The 19,288-nt window shown below is 41.9% G+C and overlaps 1 protein-coding gene across 2 annotated transcripts in view; it reads left to right on the plus strand.

The window, feature by feature from the left end:
* The window catches only part of LOC112219752 (tetratricopeptide repeat protein 28-like), a 100,452-nt gene that overhangs the window by 38,334 nt on the left and 42,830 nt on the right, over positions 1 to 19,288 (plus strand). For both annotated transcript variants that reach the window (XM_042302153.1, XM_042302154.1), the window contains exons 3-7: positions 10,142 to 10,289; positions 15,766 to 15,929; positions 16,025 to 16,133; positions 16,564 to 16,694; positions 17,616 to 17,837. In XM_042302153.1, coding sequence (XP_042158087.1) covers positions 10,142 to 10,289; positions 15,766 to 15,929; positions 16,025 to 16,133; positions 16,564 to 16,694; positions 17,616 to 17,837 — 774 coding nt within the window. The remainder of the gene's footprint in view (positions 1 to 10,141; positions 10,290 to 15,765; positions 15,930 to 16,024; positions 16,134 to 16,563; positions 16,695 to 17,615; positions 17,838 to 19,288) is intronic.

The following is a 19,288-nucleotide window of genomic DNA, read 5'->3' on the forward strand; positions in this document are numbered from 1 at the left end:
AAGCTCGGTCAGGGAGAGGTTGAAAATATCAGTGAAGACACTTGGTCCGCCCATGCTTTGAGTACACGTCCTGGTAATACGTCGGCCCCCAAGGCTTTGTGAATGTTGGCCTTTTAAGTCTTGCTCACATCGGCTACCGTGAGCGTTATCACACAGCTGGTGCTCTCATGCATGCTTCAGTGTTGCTTGCCTCAAAGAGAGCATAAAAGGCATTTAACATGTCTGGTAGGCTTGTGTCACTGGGCAGCTCGCATCTGGGTTTCCCTTTGTAGTCCGTAAAAGTTTTCCAGCCCTGCCACATCCGATCAGCATCCGACCATGTGTAGTAGGATTCAATCTTAATCCTGTGTTGACGCTTTGCTAGTTTGATTGTTCTTCTGAGGGCATAGCGGGATTTCTTGTAAGCGTCGAGATTAGTGTCCCGCTGGGATATGTACGTACGTACGGTCACTGTGGGGACGACGTCGTTGATGCACTTATTGATGAAGCCGATGACTGAGGTGGTATACTCCTCAATGCCATTGGATGAATCTCTTGAACATATTCCAGTCTGTGCTTGCAAAACAGTGCTGTAGCGTAGCATCTGCATCATCTAACCACTTTCATATTGAGCGAGTCACTGGTACTTCCTGCTTTAGTTTTTGCTTGTAAGCAGGAATCAGGAGGATATAATTATGGTCAGATTTGCTAAATGGAGGGTGGGGGAGAGCTTTGTATGCATCTCTGTGTGTGGAGTAAAGGTGGTCTGCACATGTGACATGCTGGTAGAAATGAGGTAAAACAGATGGAAGTTTGCCTGCAAGTCCCCGGTGACTAGGAGCGCCGCTTCTGGATGAGCATTTTGTTGTTTGCTTATGGCCTTATACAGTTGGTTGAGTGCGGTTTTAGCGCCAGCATCTGTTTGTGGTGAGAATGCTGTTCATCGACTACAGTTCAGCATTTAACACCATAGTACCCTTCAAACTCGTCATCAAGCTCAAGACCATGGGTAGGCTTGATTACCAACAACGACGAGACGGCCTACAGGGAGGAGGTGAGGGTCCTCGGAGTGTGGTGTCTGGAAAATAACCTCACACTCAACGTCAACAAAACAAAGGAAATGATTGTGGACTTCAGGAAACAGCAGAGGGAGCACCCCCCTATCCACATCGACGGGACAGTAGTGGAGAGGGTAGTAAGTTTTAAGTTCCTCGGCGTACACATCACGGACAAACTGAATTGGTCCACCCACACAGACAGCATTGTGAAGAAGGCGCAGCAGCGCCTATTCAACCTCAGGAGTCTGAAGAAATTTGGCTTGTCACCAAAAGCACTCACAAACTTCTACAGATGCACAATCGGGAGCATCCTGTCGGGCTGTATCACCGCCTGGTACGGCAACTGCTCCACCCACAACCGTAAGGCTCTCCAGAGGGTAGTGAGGTCTGCACAACGCATCACCGGGGGCAAACTACCTGCCCTCCAGGACACCTACACCACCCGATGTCACAGGAAGGCCATAAAGATCATCAAGGACAACAACCACCCGAGCCACTGCCTGTTCACCCCGCTATCATCCAGAAGGCGAGGTCAGTACAGAGGTGCATCAAAGCAGGGACCGAGAGACTGAAAAACAGCTTCTATCTCAAGGCCATCAGGCTGTTAAACAGCCACCACTAACATTGAGTGGCTGCTGCCAACACACTGACTCAACTCCAGCCACTTTAATAATGGAAATTGATGAGAGAAATGTATCACTAGCCACTTTAAACAATGCCACTTAATATAATGTTTACATACCCTACATTACTCATCTCATATGTATATGTATATACTGTACTCTATATCATCTACTGCATCTTGCCATCTTTATGTAATACATGTATCACTAGCCACTTTAAACTATGCCACTTTTATGTTTACATACCCTACATTACTCATCTCATATGTATATGTACAGTGCCTTTGCGAAAGCTTTCGGCCCCCTAGAACTTTGCGACCTTTTGCCACATTTCAGGCTTCAAACATAAAGATATAAAACTGTATTTTTTTGTGAAGAATCAACAACAAGTGGGACACAATCATGAAGTGGAACGACATTTATTAAATATTTCAAACTTTTTTAACAAATCAAAAACTGAAAAATTGGGCGTGCAAAATTATTCAGCCCTGCTTTTCTTCAGCAGGGACAGGGAAGATGGTTAAAATTGATGGGAAGATGGATGGAGCCAAATACAGGACCATTCTGGAAGAAAACCTGATGGAGTCTGCAAAAGACCTGAGACTGGGACGGAGATTTGTCTTCCAACAAGACAATGATCCAAAACATAAAGCAAACTCTACAATGGAATGGTTCCAAAATAAACATATCCAGGTGTTAGAATGGCCAAGTCAAAGTCCAGACCTGAATCCAATCGAGAATCTGTGGAAAGAACTGAAAACTGCTGTTCACAAATGCTCTCCATCCAACCTCACTGAGCTCGTGCTGTTTTGCAAGGAGGAATGGGAAAAAATGTCAGTCTCTCGATGTGCAAAACTTAAGGGGGCTGAATAATTTTGCACGCCCAATTTTTCAGTTTTTGATTTGTTAAAAAAGTTTGAAATATCCAATAAATGTCGTTCCACTTCATGATTGTGTCCCACTTGTTGTTGATTCTTCACAAAAAAATACAGTTTTATATCTTTATGTTTGAAGCCTGAAATGTGGCAAAAGGTCGCAAAGTTCTAGGGGGCCGAATACTTTCGCAAGGCACTGTATATACTGTACTCGATACCATCTACTGCATCTTGCCTATGCCGTTCTGTACCATCACTCATTCATATATCTTTATGTACATATTCTTTATCCCTTTACACTCGTATGTATAAGGTAGTAGTTGTGGAATTGTTAGATTACTCGTTGGTTATTACTGCATTGTCGGAACTAGAAGCACAAGCATTTCGTTACACTCATATTAACATCTGCTAATCATGTGTATGTGACAAATAACATTTGATTCGATTAGATAAATAGATAGCTACGAATAATATAGATGAGGATCTCTTTTTGTAGATAGTGTGGTCTACCTTTTATTATAAGGTACTCTTTGATATTAGACATCACGCACCAGTTCTTATTGACAAATATACACACACCCCCACCCCTCATCTTACCAGATGTAGCGTCTTTGTTTTGCCGGTGCATGGAAAATCCCGCCAGCTCGATATTATCTGTGTCGTCGTTCAGCCACGACTCGGTGAAACATAAGATATTACAGTTTTTATTGTCCCATTGGTAGGATAATCTTGATCGTAGGTCATTGATTTTATTTTCCAATGATTGCACTTTGGCCAATAGAACGGATGGCAGTGGAAGTTTACTCGCTCGCCTATTAATTCTCAGAAGGCAGCCTGACTTCAACCCCCTTTTTCTCTCTTTTCTTCACGCAAATTATGGGGATTTGGGCCTGTTCCCGAGAAAGCAGTATATCATTCGCGTCAGACCAAACTGGTTGAATGGATATTTTTTTTCTTCTTGTACGCACCTGCAACTTACCACAGGTGAGATCAATTACGTAACTCTATGCAGATACAAAGATTGGTAACAGAATGATGGTTTGTGCTGTTGGTGCCATCATTCTATCAATCTTTGCATCTAATAATCCAAAACACAACCAAAACAAGCTGCAAATGCATCCAACAAGTGTGTAAAGTCACAAGCTTGATGTAGTCAATGTGCGCTGGGAATATGGGACCAAATACTAAACTTTTGACTACTTTAACACACTATAAGTTAATTTTGTCCAAATACTCATAACTTCTTCAAATGGGGGGGCTAGATATCTAAAGTGCTTTAATTTCTAAAAGGTTAAACAGATATGTAGGAAAATACCCTCAAATAAAAGGTGACATTGTGTACTGTCACCTCATATGAAACATTTGATATCAAATCCAAAATGCTAGAGTATAGAGCCACATTTAAAATGTTAGCTGGCCACCCGGGTGGCGCAGGGATTAAGGGCGCTTTCGTGCCCAGGCTCTGTCGTAACCGGCCGCGACCGGGAGGTCCATGGGGCGACGCACAATTGGCCTAGTGTCGTCCGGGTTAGGGAGGGCTTGGTCGGTAGGGATGTCCTTGTCTCATCGCGCACCAGCGACTCCTGTGGCGGGCCGTGGCGCAGTGCCCGCTAGCCAAGGTTGCCAGGTGCACGGTGTTTCCTCCGACACATTGGTGCGGCTAGCTTCCGTGTTGGATGCGCGCTGTGTTAAGAAGCAGTGCGGCTAGGTTGGGTTGTGTATCAGAGGACGCATGACTTTCAACCTTCGTCTCTCCCGAGCCAGTACAGGAGTTGTAGCGATGAGACAAGATAGTAGCTACTACAACAATTGGACACCATGAAATTGGGGAGAAAACAATTCAACAAAAAAACACACACAAAAAAAAATGTTAGCTTCTCTGTTCAAATACATGCAGTGGGGCAAAAAATTATTTAGTCAGCCACCAATTGTGCAAGTTCTCCCACATAAAAAGATGAGAGAGTCCTGTAATTTTCATCATAGGTACACTTCAACTATGACAGACAAAATGAGAGAGAAAAAATCCAGAAAATAACATTGTAGGATTTTTAATGAATTTAATTTGGAAATTATGATTGAAAATAAGTATTTGGTCAATCACAAAAGTTTATCTTAAAAACAGTTCAGTCTCCAAACTGATTTACATCATGATTATGTTCTAATTCAATCGAAGGCAATAAAAACCATATTGTTAAATTAATATAGTACAAAGAGGAGTGTACATACTATCTATCCTTCCCCACGGTTGGGTCTTCACCTATTGAATTACACACACACACTGGCGTCCTACTTCACGCCACTAGCCAGGGTCAATGCCACTTCTTTGACACACACACTCGTTTATTCCCCATGTGACCCAAAGCAATTCCCTTCTTTTCTCTGTCCTTTTTATCTGGCCTCAGATAGCCCGACTCATTCCCCTGCTTCTCTCAGATGCATAATACACTACTGGCATTCCCTGCTCCCCTCAAACACACACAGCCTTCTGATCCTGTCAGCAGCAGGGCTGGCTCTGTTACACTGGTAATTAGACTGTCAATCAAAGCATGAAAGTTTATATGTGTGTCTTTGTTTCTCTGTTGTACCAGAAGTCCTCACAATGATAGTCAAACAAGAAAACTTTGGACAAGTTTCCAAATAGGAAAAAGGCTATTTTAGGGTTAGGGGTAGGTTTAGTTTTAGGGGTTGGGGTTTGGGGTTAATGTTAGGGAAAATAGGATTTTGAATGGGAATGCATTTTTGGTTCCCCACAAGGATAGTAAAACAAATGTGTGTGTGTGTGTGTGACCTGTATCTGTAGTTTGAAGGGAGAACACACTCACACTCAGAGCAGTTACAGATGCGGTCAAATATATTGACACCCTTGCACTTTAAAATGGAGAAGAATGTTTATTTTTTTTCTCTTTTCAAAACTGGTTGAATGGCGATTTGCTGTTTATCTTGTAGGCACCTGCAACTTACCACAAGTGAGATCAATTACATAACTCTATGCACAAGGACCACTTTTATCCATTTCCACAGAAACACATTTACTTGAACAACAATACAGATGCAGAGATTGGTAACAGAAAGATGGATGGTGCCATCATCCTACCAAACTTTGCATCTAATAATCCAAAACACAACCAAAACAAGCTGCACATGCATTCAACAACTGTGTAGAGTCACAAGCTTGATGTAGGCATTGTGTGCTGGGAATATGGGACCAAATACTAAATGTTAATACACTATAAGTACATTTTGTCCAAATACTCATGACTTCTTAAAATGGAGGGGGGGGGGGTTAGTTACAGTGCATTCAGAAAGTATTCAGAACCCTTGACTTTATCCTTTATCTATTTGGTGACATTACAGCCTTATTTTAAAATTGATTAAAAAACTTCTTAGGGCTGCAATCCCGTTAATGGGATCGATATGACAACAGCCAGTGAAGGTGCAGGGCGCCAAATTCAAAACAACAGAAATCTCATAATTAAAATTCCTCAAACATACATGTATCTTATACCGTTTTATAGGTAATCTTGTTGTTAATCCCACCACAGTGTCCGATTTCAAATAGGCTTTACAGCGAAAGCACCGCAAACGATTATGTTAGGTCACCACCAACTCACAGAAAAATTCAGCCATTTTTCCAGCCATCCGGTGATATTGCGGTGATTGGGGACACTGCCCTGTGTAGGGTGCCGTCTTTCGGATGGGACATTAAATGGGTGTCCTGACTCTCTGAGGTCATTAAAGATCCCATGACACTTATTATGACACTAAATTCCCAATCTGGCCCTCAAACCATCACGGTCACCTAATAATCCCCAGTTTACAATTGGTTCATTCATCGCCCTCCTCTCCCCTGTAACTATTCCCCAGGTCGTTGCTGCAAATGAGAACGTGTTCTCAGTTAACTTACCTGGTAAAATAATGGATAAATTAAAAAAAATATTTAAAAAATTGCAGAAAGCCACATCATTTTACAGAAATACTCATTATAAATGTCGATAAATACAATTGTTAGACATGGAAATATAGATATACCTCTCCTTAATGCAACCACTGTGTCAGATTTAAAAAAAACTTTAAGTAAAAAGCAAACCATGCAATAATCTGAGACAAGCGCTCAGAAAATAAATACAATTATTCGCCATGTCAGAAATCACATTATAAATATTCCCTTACCTATATTCTGACCATCTTCATCAGAATATACTCCCAGGAATCCTAGTTCCACAATAAATGCTTGATTTGTTCGATAATGTCCATTATTTATGTCCGAGTAGCTACTTTTGTTAGCGCATTTAGTACACAAATCCAAACGCTCGTGCAGGTCCAGCCGAACGTCGGACGAAAACTTCAAAAAGTTATATTACAGGTCGAAGAAACTTGTCAAACTAAGTATAGAATCAATCTTTAGGATGTTGTTATCATAAATCTTCAATAAAGTTCCAACCGGAGAATTCCTATGTCTTTAGAGAAGCCATGGAATGCAGGTCACTATCATGTGAAATGCGCGTGACAAGGACCTGGCTCTCTGCCAGACCACGGACTCAAAGAGCTCCCATCCGGCTCCACAACACAGTAGAAGCCTCATTCAAGATTCTAAAGACAGTTGACATCTAGTGGAAGCCCTAGGAAGTGCAACGTTATCCATATCCCACTGTGTATTCAATAGGGGCTGGGTTGAAAATCGACCAACCTCAGATTTCCCACTTCTTGCCTGGATTTCTTCTCAGGTTTTTGCCTGCCATATGAGTTCTGTTATACTCACAGACATAATTCAAACAGTTTTAGAAACTTCAGAGTGTTTTCTATCCAATACTGATCCAATATCCAATACTGAATAATATGCATATATTAGCAACTGGGACTGAGGAGCAGGCATTTACTCTGGGCACCTTTCATCCAAGCTACTCAATACTGCCCCTGCAGCCGTAAGAAGTTAAATAGTTTTTGTATGTACTGTGGTAAACCGTGGGGTGTTGGGTTGAGCGTGCAGAGATTGACACAGAGACAGGGAGGCTTTAGTCCGCAAAAACAACTTTACTAAGTCAGAAAATAAATATATCAAAGAAATAACTTCCTTCTCTCTCTTAACTGGTGCCCGTCTCTCTCCCTCTCTCCCACAGTACACACAATACCCCATAATGACAAAGCAAAAACAGGTTTTTCTAAATTTTAACAAATTTTGTAAAAATCAAAACCTGAAATATCACATTTACATAAGTATTCAGACTCTTTACTCAGTACTTTATCAAATCACCTTTGGCATTGATTACAGCCTCGGGTCTTCTTGGGTATGATGCTGCAAGCTTGGCACAGCTGTACAGTCGTGGCCAAAAGTTTGGAGAATGACACATATTAATTTCCACAAAGTTTGCTGCTTCAGTGTCTTTAGATATTTTTGTATAATTACAAGCATTTCATAAGTGTCAAAGGCTTTTATTGACAATTACATGAAGTGTGGACCCTTCTTTTTCAAGACCTCTGCAATCTGCCCTGGCATGCTGTCATTTAACTTCTGGGCCACTTCCTGACTGATGGCAGCCCATTCTTGCATAATCAATGCTTGGAGTTTGTCAGAATTTGTGGGGTTTTGTTTGTCCATACGCCTCTTGAGGATTGACCACAAGTTCTCAATAGGACTAAGGTCTGGGGAGTTTCCTGGCCATGGACCCAAAATATCAATGTTTTGTTCCCTGACTTTTGCCTTATGGCAAGGTGCTCCATCATGCTGGAAAAGGCAATGTTCATCACCAAACTGTTCCTGGATGGTTGGGAGAAGTTGCTCTCGGAGGATGTGTTGGTACCATTCTTTATTCATGCAGTGTTCTTAGGCAAAATTGTGAGTGAGCCCACTCCCTTGACTGACAAGCAACCCCACACATGAATGGTCTAAGGATGTTTTACTGTTTTTTGTTTGTTTGTTTGTTTTTTTGCTTTGTCATTATGGGGTTTGTGTGCAGATTTTTTTATTTAATACATTTTAGAATAAGGCTGTACCGTAACAAAATGTGGAAAAAATCAAGGGGTCTGAATACTTACCTGTATATGAAGTGCTTTCACTTCAAAACGTAAAAACAGATGTATGAAAATATCCTAAAATAAAAGGTGGCATTTTGTACTGTCGCCTCATATGAAAGAGGCTATTTTTGACTTTGAAGTAAAACATCTGAATTTCTGAATTTCAGTTTAGATGTTTTAGATGTGCAGTTGTAAATCAAACAAATACATCTGTGAACACAGAAACAGTGAATTGTGGAAGGGTGCCAATATATTTGACTCCATCTGTACTGTGTTAGTCCACTCATTGGTCTTCTCCTATGATTTATTCACATTTGATCATCGTATGAATCACTCAGTGTATTCCAATGCTTGTTGTTGTTATTTGTCTCTAATGCTAACACAAAATACACAGTCATTCATTCTCAGACTGTGAGTAACTCTGTGTTGGTCTCAGCTGCAATTGGTTTCAATACACTGTGTCGTTTTACTGCACTAAGGTAATGGGGAGATGTATTGGTGTGGTGAAGCAGTAAGACGGTGAGTTGTGGTAGACATTAAGCTATGCACCATGTACCAGTGTTGTGTCTCTCAGCTGACGCACAGTCCCTGTCTCACACACATCAACCTGTCATCTGTCTGCGCTGCATGCTCTTTCTTATCTCCTCTCTTTCTCTTATTCATTTTCTCTCATGCTTTCCCTCTCTCCCACCTCTCTCTTCCCTTGCCTCCCTCTCTTTCTTCCCCTTTCTCTCACATCTTCTCTCCTGGTTTCCCCCCCTCCTCTCTCACGTCCTTCTCTCCCTCTCTCTCTCTCTGTCGCTATTGCGTTGCCATCTGTTCTTGATTAATGGGAGCGGTAATTGAAGCATCTTGTTCATCCAGCGCGCATCCTCTGCGCGCACACACACACACACACACACACACACACACACACACACACAGGTCTGGTATGAATCTGATGGACCCTGGCAACAGTCTGCTTCTACCTGAACTGTCCCTCCAGCAGGTGGGCTTGTGGGGTAGAGGGGATATAGCTATGTCACATACGGAAGTAGTGGTTCATGGGGTTCATGGGGGAGCTGCCAGACATGCTAATAGACTTACTGACAGATCGGAGGGGGAGGGAGGAGGGATCCAGACTCTACCTGCTGTCAAAAACAGTCTGTCTGATTTTGTGAATTTGGTACGTTATAGTATTGGTGGCCGTTTTGAGTATACACTGATGCATCATACACACACACACACACACACACACACACACACACACACACACACACACACACACACACACACACACACACACACACACACAGTCAGTAGCAGTAGTCCTTTCTCTCAACAGTATTATTATAACTATTACAATCTTGTTAAAAATATACATTTGATTAGTTATTTAATTCCTTTCTTTTTATGCATACAAAAATAGTTTAATACTTGTACAATCTATTTTACCAAATGAGAGCTCAAAATGAGAGGATAACTAGCTATTGAATGTCCAGTATATCTAATATTTCCATCTCCTTCTCCCTAACTTCTTCTCCCTCTTTCCCTCTCTTTCCCCCTAACTTCTTTTCCCTCTTCTCCTCTCCTTCTCCCTTTCTCCCTCCATCAGGCATACTTCCGTCAGGGTGTGGCCCTGCAGTACCTTGGTCGCCATGCCGACGCCCTGGCAGCGTTTGCCTCTGGTCTAGCGCAGGACCCCAAGAGTCTCCAACTACTGGTGGGCATGGTTGAGGCTGCCATGAAGTCCCCACTACGAGGTGCGATGTGTGTCTTTGCATGTTTGTGTTACGCGTGAGTGTGTATGTGGATTTGTGTGTGTGTTTTACTCAGGGTCATAATATGTGCTTTCAGCTAAGATATAGTGTAATTAAAGCTGCTTCTTGAGACATCATACTGACTCAGACGGCTTCACTTATATTAGTGAGAGAAACACAGACACACACAGCATGTGTGTTTAAGAAACTGAATCAGATGGAGGAGCTTCCATCAGACTGAATTATCATTCCTGTAGTGGGCATCATCCCTTCATTTACCCACAATCCATCATTTCTTTATATACCCAGTACCCCCGGGCTAACACTTGGAGGTGTCAAAGCCCCCAAGAGAAAAGACAGAAGCAGAGATGGTAGAAAGAAAAGAGAAAGAGAGAGAGATGTATGAGGAAGGAAAAGCAAGTAGGATAAAAGAAGGGAAAATAAATAAATAATCATAAACAAAATACATAGACAAAATCATGCATTTCCACAAACATTAATGACATCACACTTGCTCAGACCCACATGTTCCCACCATATCCACATCCAATGTTGTTTCTAATGCTTGTAATACTCTACCTCATATGACTTCAAATTGTGTTACGTTGTTTCTGTCTGTAGCCAGATTTTTTTTCAATATTTAAACAATAACGCATTTGTTTCTTCCATTCTCTTAACGTTGGGGTATTGTTTTACTTCCAGTAATTAAGTAATAACTTCTTCAATATAAGTAAAACTTCTGATAGCCAGCTTTCTAACTCTGCCCATAACTTTTGGACTTTATAGCACTCCCAGAAGTCATGCATTATTGAGTCTTATTAGTTTTACACTTAAGAAATGACTGTGCCATTGTGCTGTAGAATTTATGCATTTTGTCTCTTACATAATAAATTATCTACCTTAGTTTATACTGGATCAAGCGTACTATAACATATACGCACTGAGTCAGGAAGCAGGTGCAGAAGGTGAGTTCGATAATGAGAAACATGAAAATAAACAACACAGGAGTAGCGTACTGAACGTAAACAAAACCAATACTGCCTGAAGACTGAGGCTACTGAGGGATAAATAAAGGGAGAGTAATCAGGGTGATTTTCGTTGACTGTTGTCACGTCTACCCCTGCTCCTCCTCTCCGGCGTTCGCAGTCGCCAGTTAACTAACACACCGGTCCCGACAGCACTTCATTACGCACACCTGCGCCTCATCATCAGGTACACCTGGACCATATCACTTCCCTGATTACTCCCTCTCTATATACAGTACGCCTTTGTTATGTTCCAACACTCTCTCCATCTTGTGCCTACTGCATAACAGTTCTTTTTAAGGCTTGGTTCCAATAGTTCATATTTTTTTCTAAGAGATCTCTGCAAGGTTTTGTATATCTTACCTATCATATGAGTATCTGTTTCTGACTCAAATAGGATTCCCTCGGCATTGCTCTGATGTCCAAAAGCTTTCAGGTCGAAATTCCATGACATAAAACTTTTAAGTTGCATATACAGTGGGGCAAAAAAGTATTTAGTCAGCCACCAATTGTGTAAGTTCTCCCACTTAAAAAGATGAGAGAGGCCTGTAATTTTCATCATAGGTACATTTCAACTATGACAGACAAAATGAGAAAAAAAATCCAGAAAATCACATTGTAGGATTTTTAATTTATTTATTTGCAAATTGTGGTGGAAAATAAGTATTTGGTCACCTACGAACAAGCAATATTTCTGGCTCTCACAGACCTGTAACTTCTTCTTTAAGATGCTCCTGACTGTCCATCAACTCCTGGCTGAACCCTACATCACAGTCACTACATCACAGAGATCGATTTATAGCCAATAATGTAAAATAATTCATAAATGTTCAACAAAAAACACTGTTTGTCATAGACGGCCAAGATTAATTTGAGATGAAAGGTGATTTCCTAACGAGTTCAGGAAGCCAATCTATAGCTCTGAGATGTTCGCAGCTATGGGGCAGACGTTTTGTTCAAGAAAGACCTTTAGAAAATATGCACATATTCTCTAGCACTAAATATACAAATATGTATTTTACAGTTAAGGAAGGTGAAATCTTATAGTTAGTCATTTTATACATTTATTATACACTGCTCAAAAAAATAAAGGGAACACTTAAACAACACAAAGTAACTCCAAGTCAATCACACTTCTGTGAAATCAAACTGTCCACTTAGGAAGCAACACTGATTGACAATAAATTTCACATGCTGTTGTGCAAATGGAATAGACAACAGGTGGAAATTATAGGCAATTAGCAAGACACCCCCAATAAAGGAGTGGTTCTGCAGGTGGTGACCACAGACCACTTCTCAGTTTTCCTTGCTGATGTTTTGGTCACTTTTGAATGCTGGCGGGGCTTTCACTCTAGTGGTAGCATGAGACGGAGTCTACAACCCACACAAGTGGCTCAGGTAATGCAGCTCATCCAGGATGGCACATCAATGCGAGCTGTGGCAAGAAGGTTTGCTGTGTCTGTCAGCGTAGTGTCCAGAGCATGGACGCGATACCAGGAGACAGGCCAGTACATCAGGAGACGTGGAGGAGGCCGTAGGAGGGCAACAACCCAGCAGCAGGACCGCTACCTCCGCCTTTGTGCAAGGAGGAGCAGGAGGAGCACTGCCAAGAGCCCTGCAAAATTACCTCCAGCAGGCCACAAATGTGCATGTGTCTGCTCAAATGGTCAGAAACAGACTCCATGAGGGTGGTATGAGGGCCTGACGTCCACAGGTGAGGGTTGTGCTTTGCAGCCCAACACCGTGCAGGACGTTTGGCATTTGCCAGAGAACACCAAGATTGGCAAATTCAACACTGGCGCCCTGTGCTCTTCACAGATGAAAGCAGGTTCACACTGAACACATGTGACAGACGTGACAGAGTCTAGAGACGCCGTGGAGAACGTTCTGCTGCCTGCAACATCCTCCAGCATGACCGGTTTGGCGGTGGGTCAGTCATGGTGTGGGGTGGCATTTCTTTGGGGGGCCGCACAGCCCTCCATGTGCTCGCCAGAGGTAGCCTGACTGCCATTAGGTACCGAGATGAGATCCTCAGACCCCTTGTGAGACCATATGCTGGTGCGGTTGGCCCTGGATTCCTCCTAATGCAAGACAATGCTAGACCTCATGTGGCTGGAGTGTGTCAGCAGTTCCTGCAAGAGGAAGGCATTGATGCTATGGACTGGCCCGCCCGTTCCCCAGACCTGAATCCAATTGAGCACATCTGGGACATAATGTCTCGCTCCATCCACCAACGCCACGTTGCACCACAGACTGTCCAGGAGTTGGCGGATGCTTTAGTCCAGGTCTGGGAGGAGATCCCTCAGGAGACCATCCGCCACCTCATCAGGAGCATGCCCAGGCATTGTAGGGAGGTCATACAGGCACGTGGAGGCCACACACACTACTGAGCCTCATTTTGACTTGTTTTAAGGACATTACATCAAAGTTGGATCAGCCTGTAGTGTGGTTTTCCACTTAAATTTTGAGTGACTCCAAATCCAGACCTCCATGGGTTGATACATTTGATTTCCACTGATAATTTTTGTGTGATTTTGTTGTCAGCACATTCAACTATGTAAAGAAAAAAGTATTAATAAGAATATTTCATTAATTCAGATTTAGGATGTGTTATTTTAGTGTTCCCTTTATTTTTTATTTTTTGAGCAGTGTACTATATTTAGAAAAAAAACAAGTAATTTCAAGCCTTGTTCAGTTTTAGTGAACAAGAAATATATAATATAAAATGTTTCTTATTTTCATATTCTATCATATTTGTACTGTGTACTTGAGCTTGTTTCCTCAAAAGTGACTACACCACAGCAATTTATAACACGTTTTTACCAGAAAGGTGAGATTTAAACTTTCTTGGAGTATGCAGCATTACTAGTTATTGTTTATGGTCTTCATTACTTTTGTGGATTACGTAGATTACATTTTCGATTACATTTATTTACACTTTAACTACGAAGTTGTTCATGTTCTTAGCTCCATCCTTTAAAAACAGATACGTGAAAATATTCTGGGAATGAGCATGCGCATCTTCAATATATACCCATTGTTCCTCTTTAGTGCATTTAACAATATGTCACAAGGAAAAGCCTTGGGTTGCGAGTTGAAACAATTCCAAATCTGGAAGGTTTAAACCACCCTCAGCTTTAGGGACATGTAAAACTTTCCTATTTATTCTACAAGTTTATCTGTCCATATGAAGTCTGTTTTGGCCGAGTATACTTTTTTAAATAATGTCTTCGGTGGGGTAATTATTAGTACCAAAAATACATTTAAAAACTTTGGGAACCATGCCATTCTAAAAAGGTTTATTCTACTTGTAAGATTTATGAGGAGATTGTTCCATTTAATTAGATCTGCTTTCATGTTGTTGAGTAATGGGATAAAGTTATCTTTAGATATTTGTTGTTTGTTGCCACTTAAACATCTTAAGTATTTAATATTAGTTGTGGTCCAATTAAAGGATTGCTATAGTTGTTATTTTCCCTGTTGCCATTATTTCCATTTTTTTCCTACAAAAATTCTGAAATTTTAAAGTATTACGAAAATATTTTTGACAAGGGTGGCATTGAATTTTACGTTTTCGTCAGGTATATCAAGAGATTGTCAGCAAATAAGTTTAGTTTACATTCATGTTTACCAACACTGATACCTGTTACATTTGGGTCCTGTATAATTGTTTCTGCAAGCTGTTCAATTGCCTGTGCAAACAGGACTGGGGAGAGAGGACATCCCTGTCTCGTGCCCCTTTCTAAAGCATTTTCCTCAGATACTGTATTATTTGTGTATATTTTTGTTTTAGGATATTTACATAATATTTTCATGAAATGTAATATTTCAGCTGGAAAGTTGAATGCTTACAACGTTTTTAATAGAAAAGGCCACTTAAGTTGGTCAAAAGAAAATAGGATTTGTGAGGTACACAGTTCAAGAGGAATAAGTAAAAGAAGAAAGGCAGGAGAACAAGAAAAGAAGGAAGAGAATGGATTGACAGATGAATAGAGAGAGAGAAATAGATGAAAGAAAGTGTGTACCCTGAAGCTCATCGTTAGATCCTCCACAGTGTCTCTCCTCTGTAAATTCCTTGTTCTCTCAATAGTTGATCGTTCTGGGGTACAGTCAATGATATATATTGTTGATACTATGTATTGGCCAGTGAGAGGCTTTGAAGCCGGCGGTTGGCCATATCGGCACCCCCCAGAAGAAGCACTCCTCCATAGGAATGTATAAATTATATTTCAATTAAATGTTTCAAGGACAAAATGACATGTATTTAACTATTTTGTTGTTGTTGGGACAGTAACATTAACTTTTTTTAAATATACTTAATTTTTATGTTTAGCTTACATAATATCAATTTAAAGTTTGCATTACGGTGTTGGTAATAGAATGAACATTGCAAAAACAAATGTATACATTAATAAATGCATTTTGATAGCTGTGTGTTTGTGTGTCTCCCATAGACTCTCTAGAACCCACCTACCATCAGCTGCAGAGGATGAAGCTGGACAAGAGTCCGTTCGTGGTGGTGTGTGTGATTGGTCAGGAGCTGCTGACCGCTGGTTACCACGGCGCCTCAGTGGTGGTCCTGGAGGCGGGGCTAAAGATCGGCACATGCTCTCTGAAGGCAAGGCAGTTTGTGTGTCTGTGTCTGTGTGTGTGTGTTTCTATGTGTGTGTGATGATCATTGAGTTTCTTCTTTCTTCTCGGTTCTTTCTGAAGCTCCGAGGTTCAGTGTTCTCTGCTCTTAGCTCAGCCTACTGGTCGCTAGGCAACGCAGAGAAGAGCACAGGATACATGCAGCAAGACCTGGAGGTGGCCAAGACGCTAGGTACACACACACCCACCCACACAGAGCTCGCAAGCATTTCACTGTACTGTTTTACACCTGCTGTATCCTGTGCATGTGACAATACCACTTGAAATGCACATACACACACACACACTCACAATTGCTTTCACTCACACAATTTGCACGCATACACACACTAGGTATGGATGGAGAGACAGATGTCGCTGTACGTGTGACTTAAGACTGTGATAACCCACTGAGTGGAAGACAAGGCATTGCTTTGTGAGCTAACAATGGTCATCAGGTCTCAAGCAAGGTTACTCATCATGTGAGTGTAGTTAACGGAACCACCTCCACTACATCATGTATTAGCAGAAATCTGCAGGCTTCAAACCCAAATGAACTGGAACATTTAACACAGTCTAAGAAGCCTTATGTCCACACCCACCTCATTATCATGCCTTCCCAGGTGACCAATCAGGCGAGTGCCGAGCTCACGGGAACCTAGGCTCTGCCTACTTCTCCAAGGTCAACTACAGGGAGGCTTTGACCAATCACAGACATCAGCTGGTCCTCGCCATGAAACTCAAGGACAGAGAGGTGTGTGTGTGTGTGTGTGTGAGAGCGATCCATCGTGTACTTCTCCTTCTCTTGCCCCTTCTTCTATTCAGGAGCCATGCTGAGTTGCTCTCAGTCAGAGCAATGTGACAATGTAACAAAGTCTGCTCTTGAGCTGCTCCACTCACTGTTCATGACTAAAATACAATGGGGAGGAATGAGAAGCAAGTCTGTATTATGGGGAACTTGAATGTACACCTTGCAGACCTGGCTGTGTGAATGTCAGTACAGCTGTATGGTTATGCTGTGTGTTCACATGTCGTTGTATATGTTATTCAATGTTCATTGTTTGTTTAGTATTGTATGAAACATGCCTTTCAGTATGTTAACCTTGTTTATGCGCATTCCGAATATGCTATACAATGTGTGTGTGTGTGTTTTAGCGTGTGTGGAGGACAGCTGTGTCCGAGCTCAGAGTCATTAAAAGGCATCCTAGGTGTCAAATCGATAAGACACCTGTCACCAAGACGAATGGGTGCTTGAACAGGCCCATTCTAATGAAAGCGGTGTGTGTGTGTGTGTGTGTGTGTGTGTGTGTGTGTGTGTGTGTGTGTGTGTGTGTGTGTGTGTGTGTGTGTGTGTGTGTGTGTGCTTAGAGCGGAGGACATTGAGGTGTGTCTGTGCCATGGTTATTGAGTCTCCTCTCCAGTCGACACCGCATGTCCACAGCCTGAGGTTCTTCAAACACACTCATCATTATACACCCATCTTTCCTACTGTGTTTAGTTTTCTTTAGATTGTGTGTGTGTGTGTGCGCGTGTGTCTTTCTACGATGCCTCCTGTGGCAGTGTTAATGTGGTGCGATGGTAGCCTCAAGGTTAGAGAGGCGGGCCAGTCACCAGAGGGTTGCCGGTTTGAAGGGCTGAGGACAAATCTAATGAGTGTGTGTGTGTTTGTCTCTAGGCTGCGTCCGCTGCACTGAGCAGCCTTGGCCATGTGTACACAGCGATCGCGGACTATCCCAACGCCCTGGCCAGCCATAAGCAGTGTGTGCTGTTGGCACGGCAGACCCAGTGCCCGCTGTCAGAGGCTCGCCAGCTGGGCAATATGGGCGCTGTCTACACCGCACTGGGAGACTTCACCAACGCTATGCAGTGTCACCAGCAACACCTGGATATAGCTAAGGTATTTAACTATTGAAGAACCATACACGCATACATACAAAAACATGTATGCATGCACCTGGGTCGGGGTCAATTATTTTACAATTCAGGAAGTGAATTGAAATTCCAATGATTTTTCTCTCAATCTGTCTTTTATTTCACTCAATCTTTTCAGTGTATTGTGTTAAAGGCATGGAATAAAATCAACATTTACAGTTAAAGTCGGAAGTTTACATACACCTTAGCCAAATACAGTTAAACTCAGTTTTTCATCATTCCTGACATTTAATCGTAGTAAAAATCCCCTGTCTTAGGTCAGTTAGGATCACCACTTTATTTTAAGAATGGGAAATGTCAGAATAACAGTAGAGAGAATTATTTATTTCAGCTTTTATTTCTTTCATCACATTCCCAGTGGGTCAGAAGTATACACACACTCAATTAGTATTTGTTAGCATTGCCTTTAAATTGGTTAACTTGGGTCAAACGTTTCAGGTAGTCTTCTCACAATAAGCTGGGTGAATTTTGGCCCATTCCTCCTGACAGAGCTGGTGTAACTGAGTCAGGTTTGTAGGCCTCCTTGTTCGCACACGTTTTTCAGTTCTGCCAACAAATTTTCTATGTGATTGAGGTCAGGGCTTTGTGATGGCCACTCCAATACCTTGACTTTGTTGTCCTTGTTGTCTCCCCCTTTTTCTCCAAACACAACGATGGTCATTATGGCCAAACAGACCTGTTTTTGTTTCATCAGACCAGAGGACATTTCTCCAAAAAGTACGATCTTTGTCCCCATGTGCAGTTTCAAACCGTAGTCTGGCTTTTTTATGGAGGTTTTGGAGCAGTGGGTTCTTCCTTGCTGAGCGGCCTTTCAGGTTCTGTCGATATAGGACTCGTTTTACTGTGGATATAGATACTTTTGTACCTGTTTCCTCCAGGATCTTTGCAAGGTTCTTTGCTGTTGTTCTGGGATTGATTTGCACTTTTCGCACCAAAATACGTTCATCTCTAGGAGACAGAACGCGTCTCCTTCCTGAGTGGTATGACGGCTGCGTGGTCCCATGGTGTTTATACTTGCGTACTATTGTTTGTACAGATGAACGGGGTACCTTCAGGTGTTTGGAAATTGCTCCCAAGGATGAACCAGACTTGTGGAGGCCTACAATTGTTTTTCTGAGGTCTTGGCTGATTTCTTTTGATTTCCCCATGATGTCAAGCAAAGAGGCACTGAGTTTGAAGGTAGGTCTTGAAATACATCTGCAGGTACACCTCTAATTGACTCAAATTATGTCAATTAGCCTGTCAGAAGCTTCTAAAGCCATGACATCATTTTCTGGAATTTTCCAAGCTGTTTAAAAGGCACAGTCGACTTAGTGTATGTAAACTTCTGACCCACTGGAATTGTGCCACAGTGAATTATAAGTGAAATAATCTGTCTGTAAACAATTGTTAGAAAAATGACTTGTGTCGTGCACA

Source organism: Oncorhynchus tshawytscha, linkage group LG20, assembly GCF_018296145.1.
Source record: "Oncorhynchus tshawytscha isolate Ot180627B linkage group LG20, Otsh_v2.0, whole genome shotgun sequence".
NCBI lineage: Eukaryota > Metazoa > Chordata > Actinopteri > Salmoniformes > Salmonidae > Oncorhynchus > Oncorhynchus tshawytscha.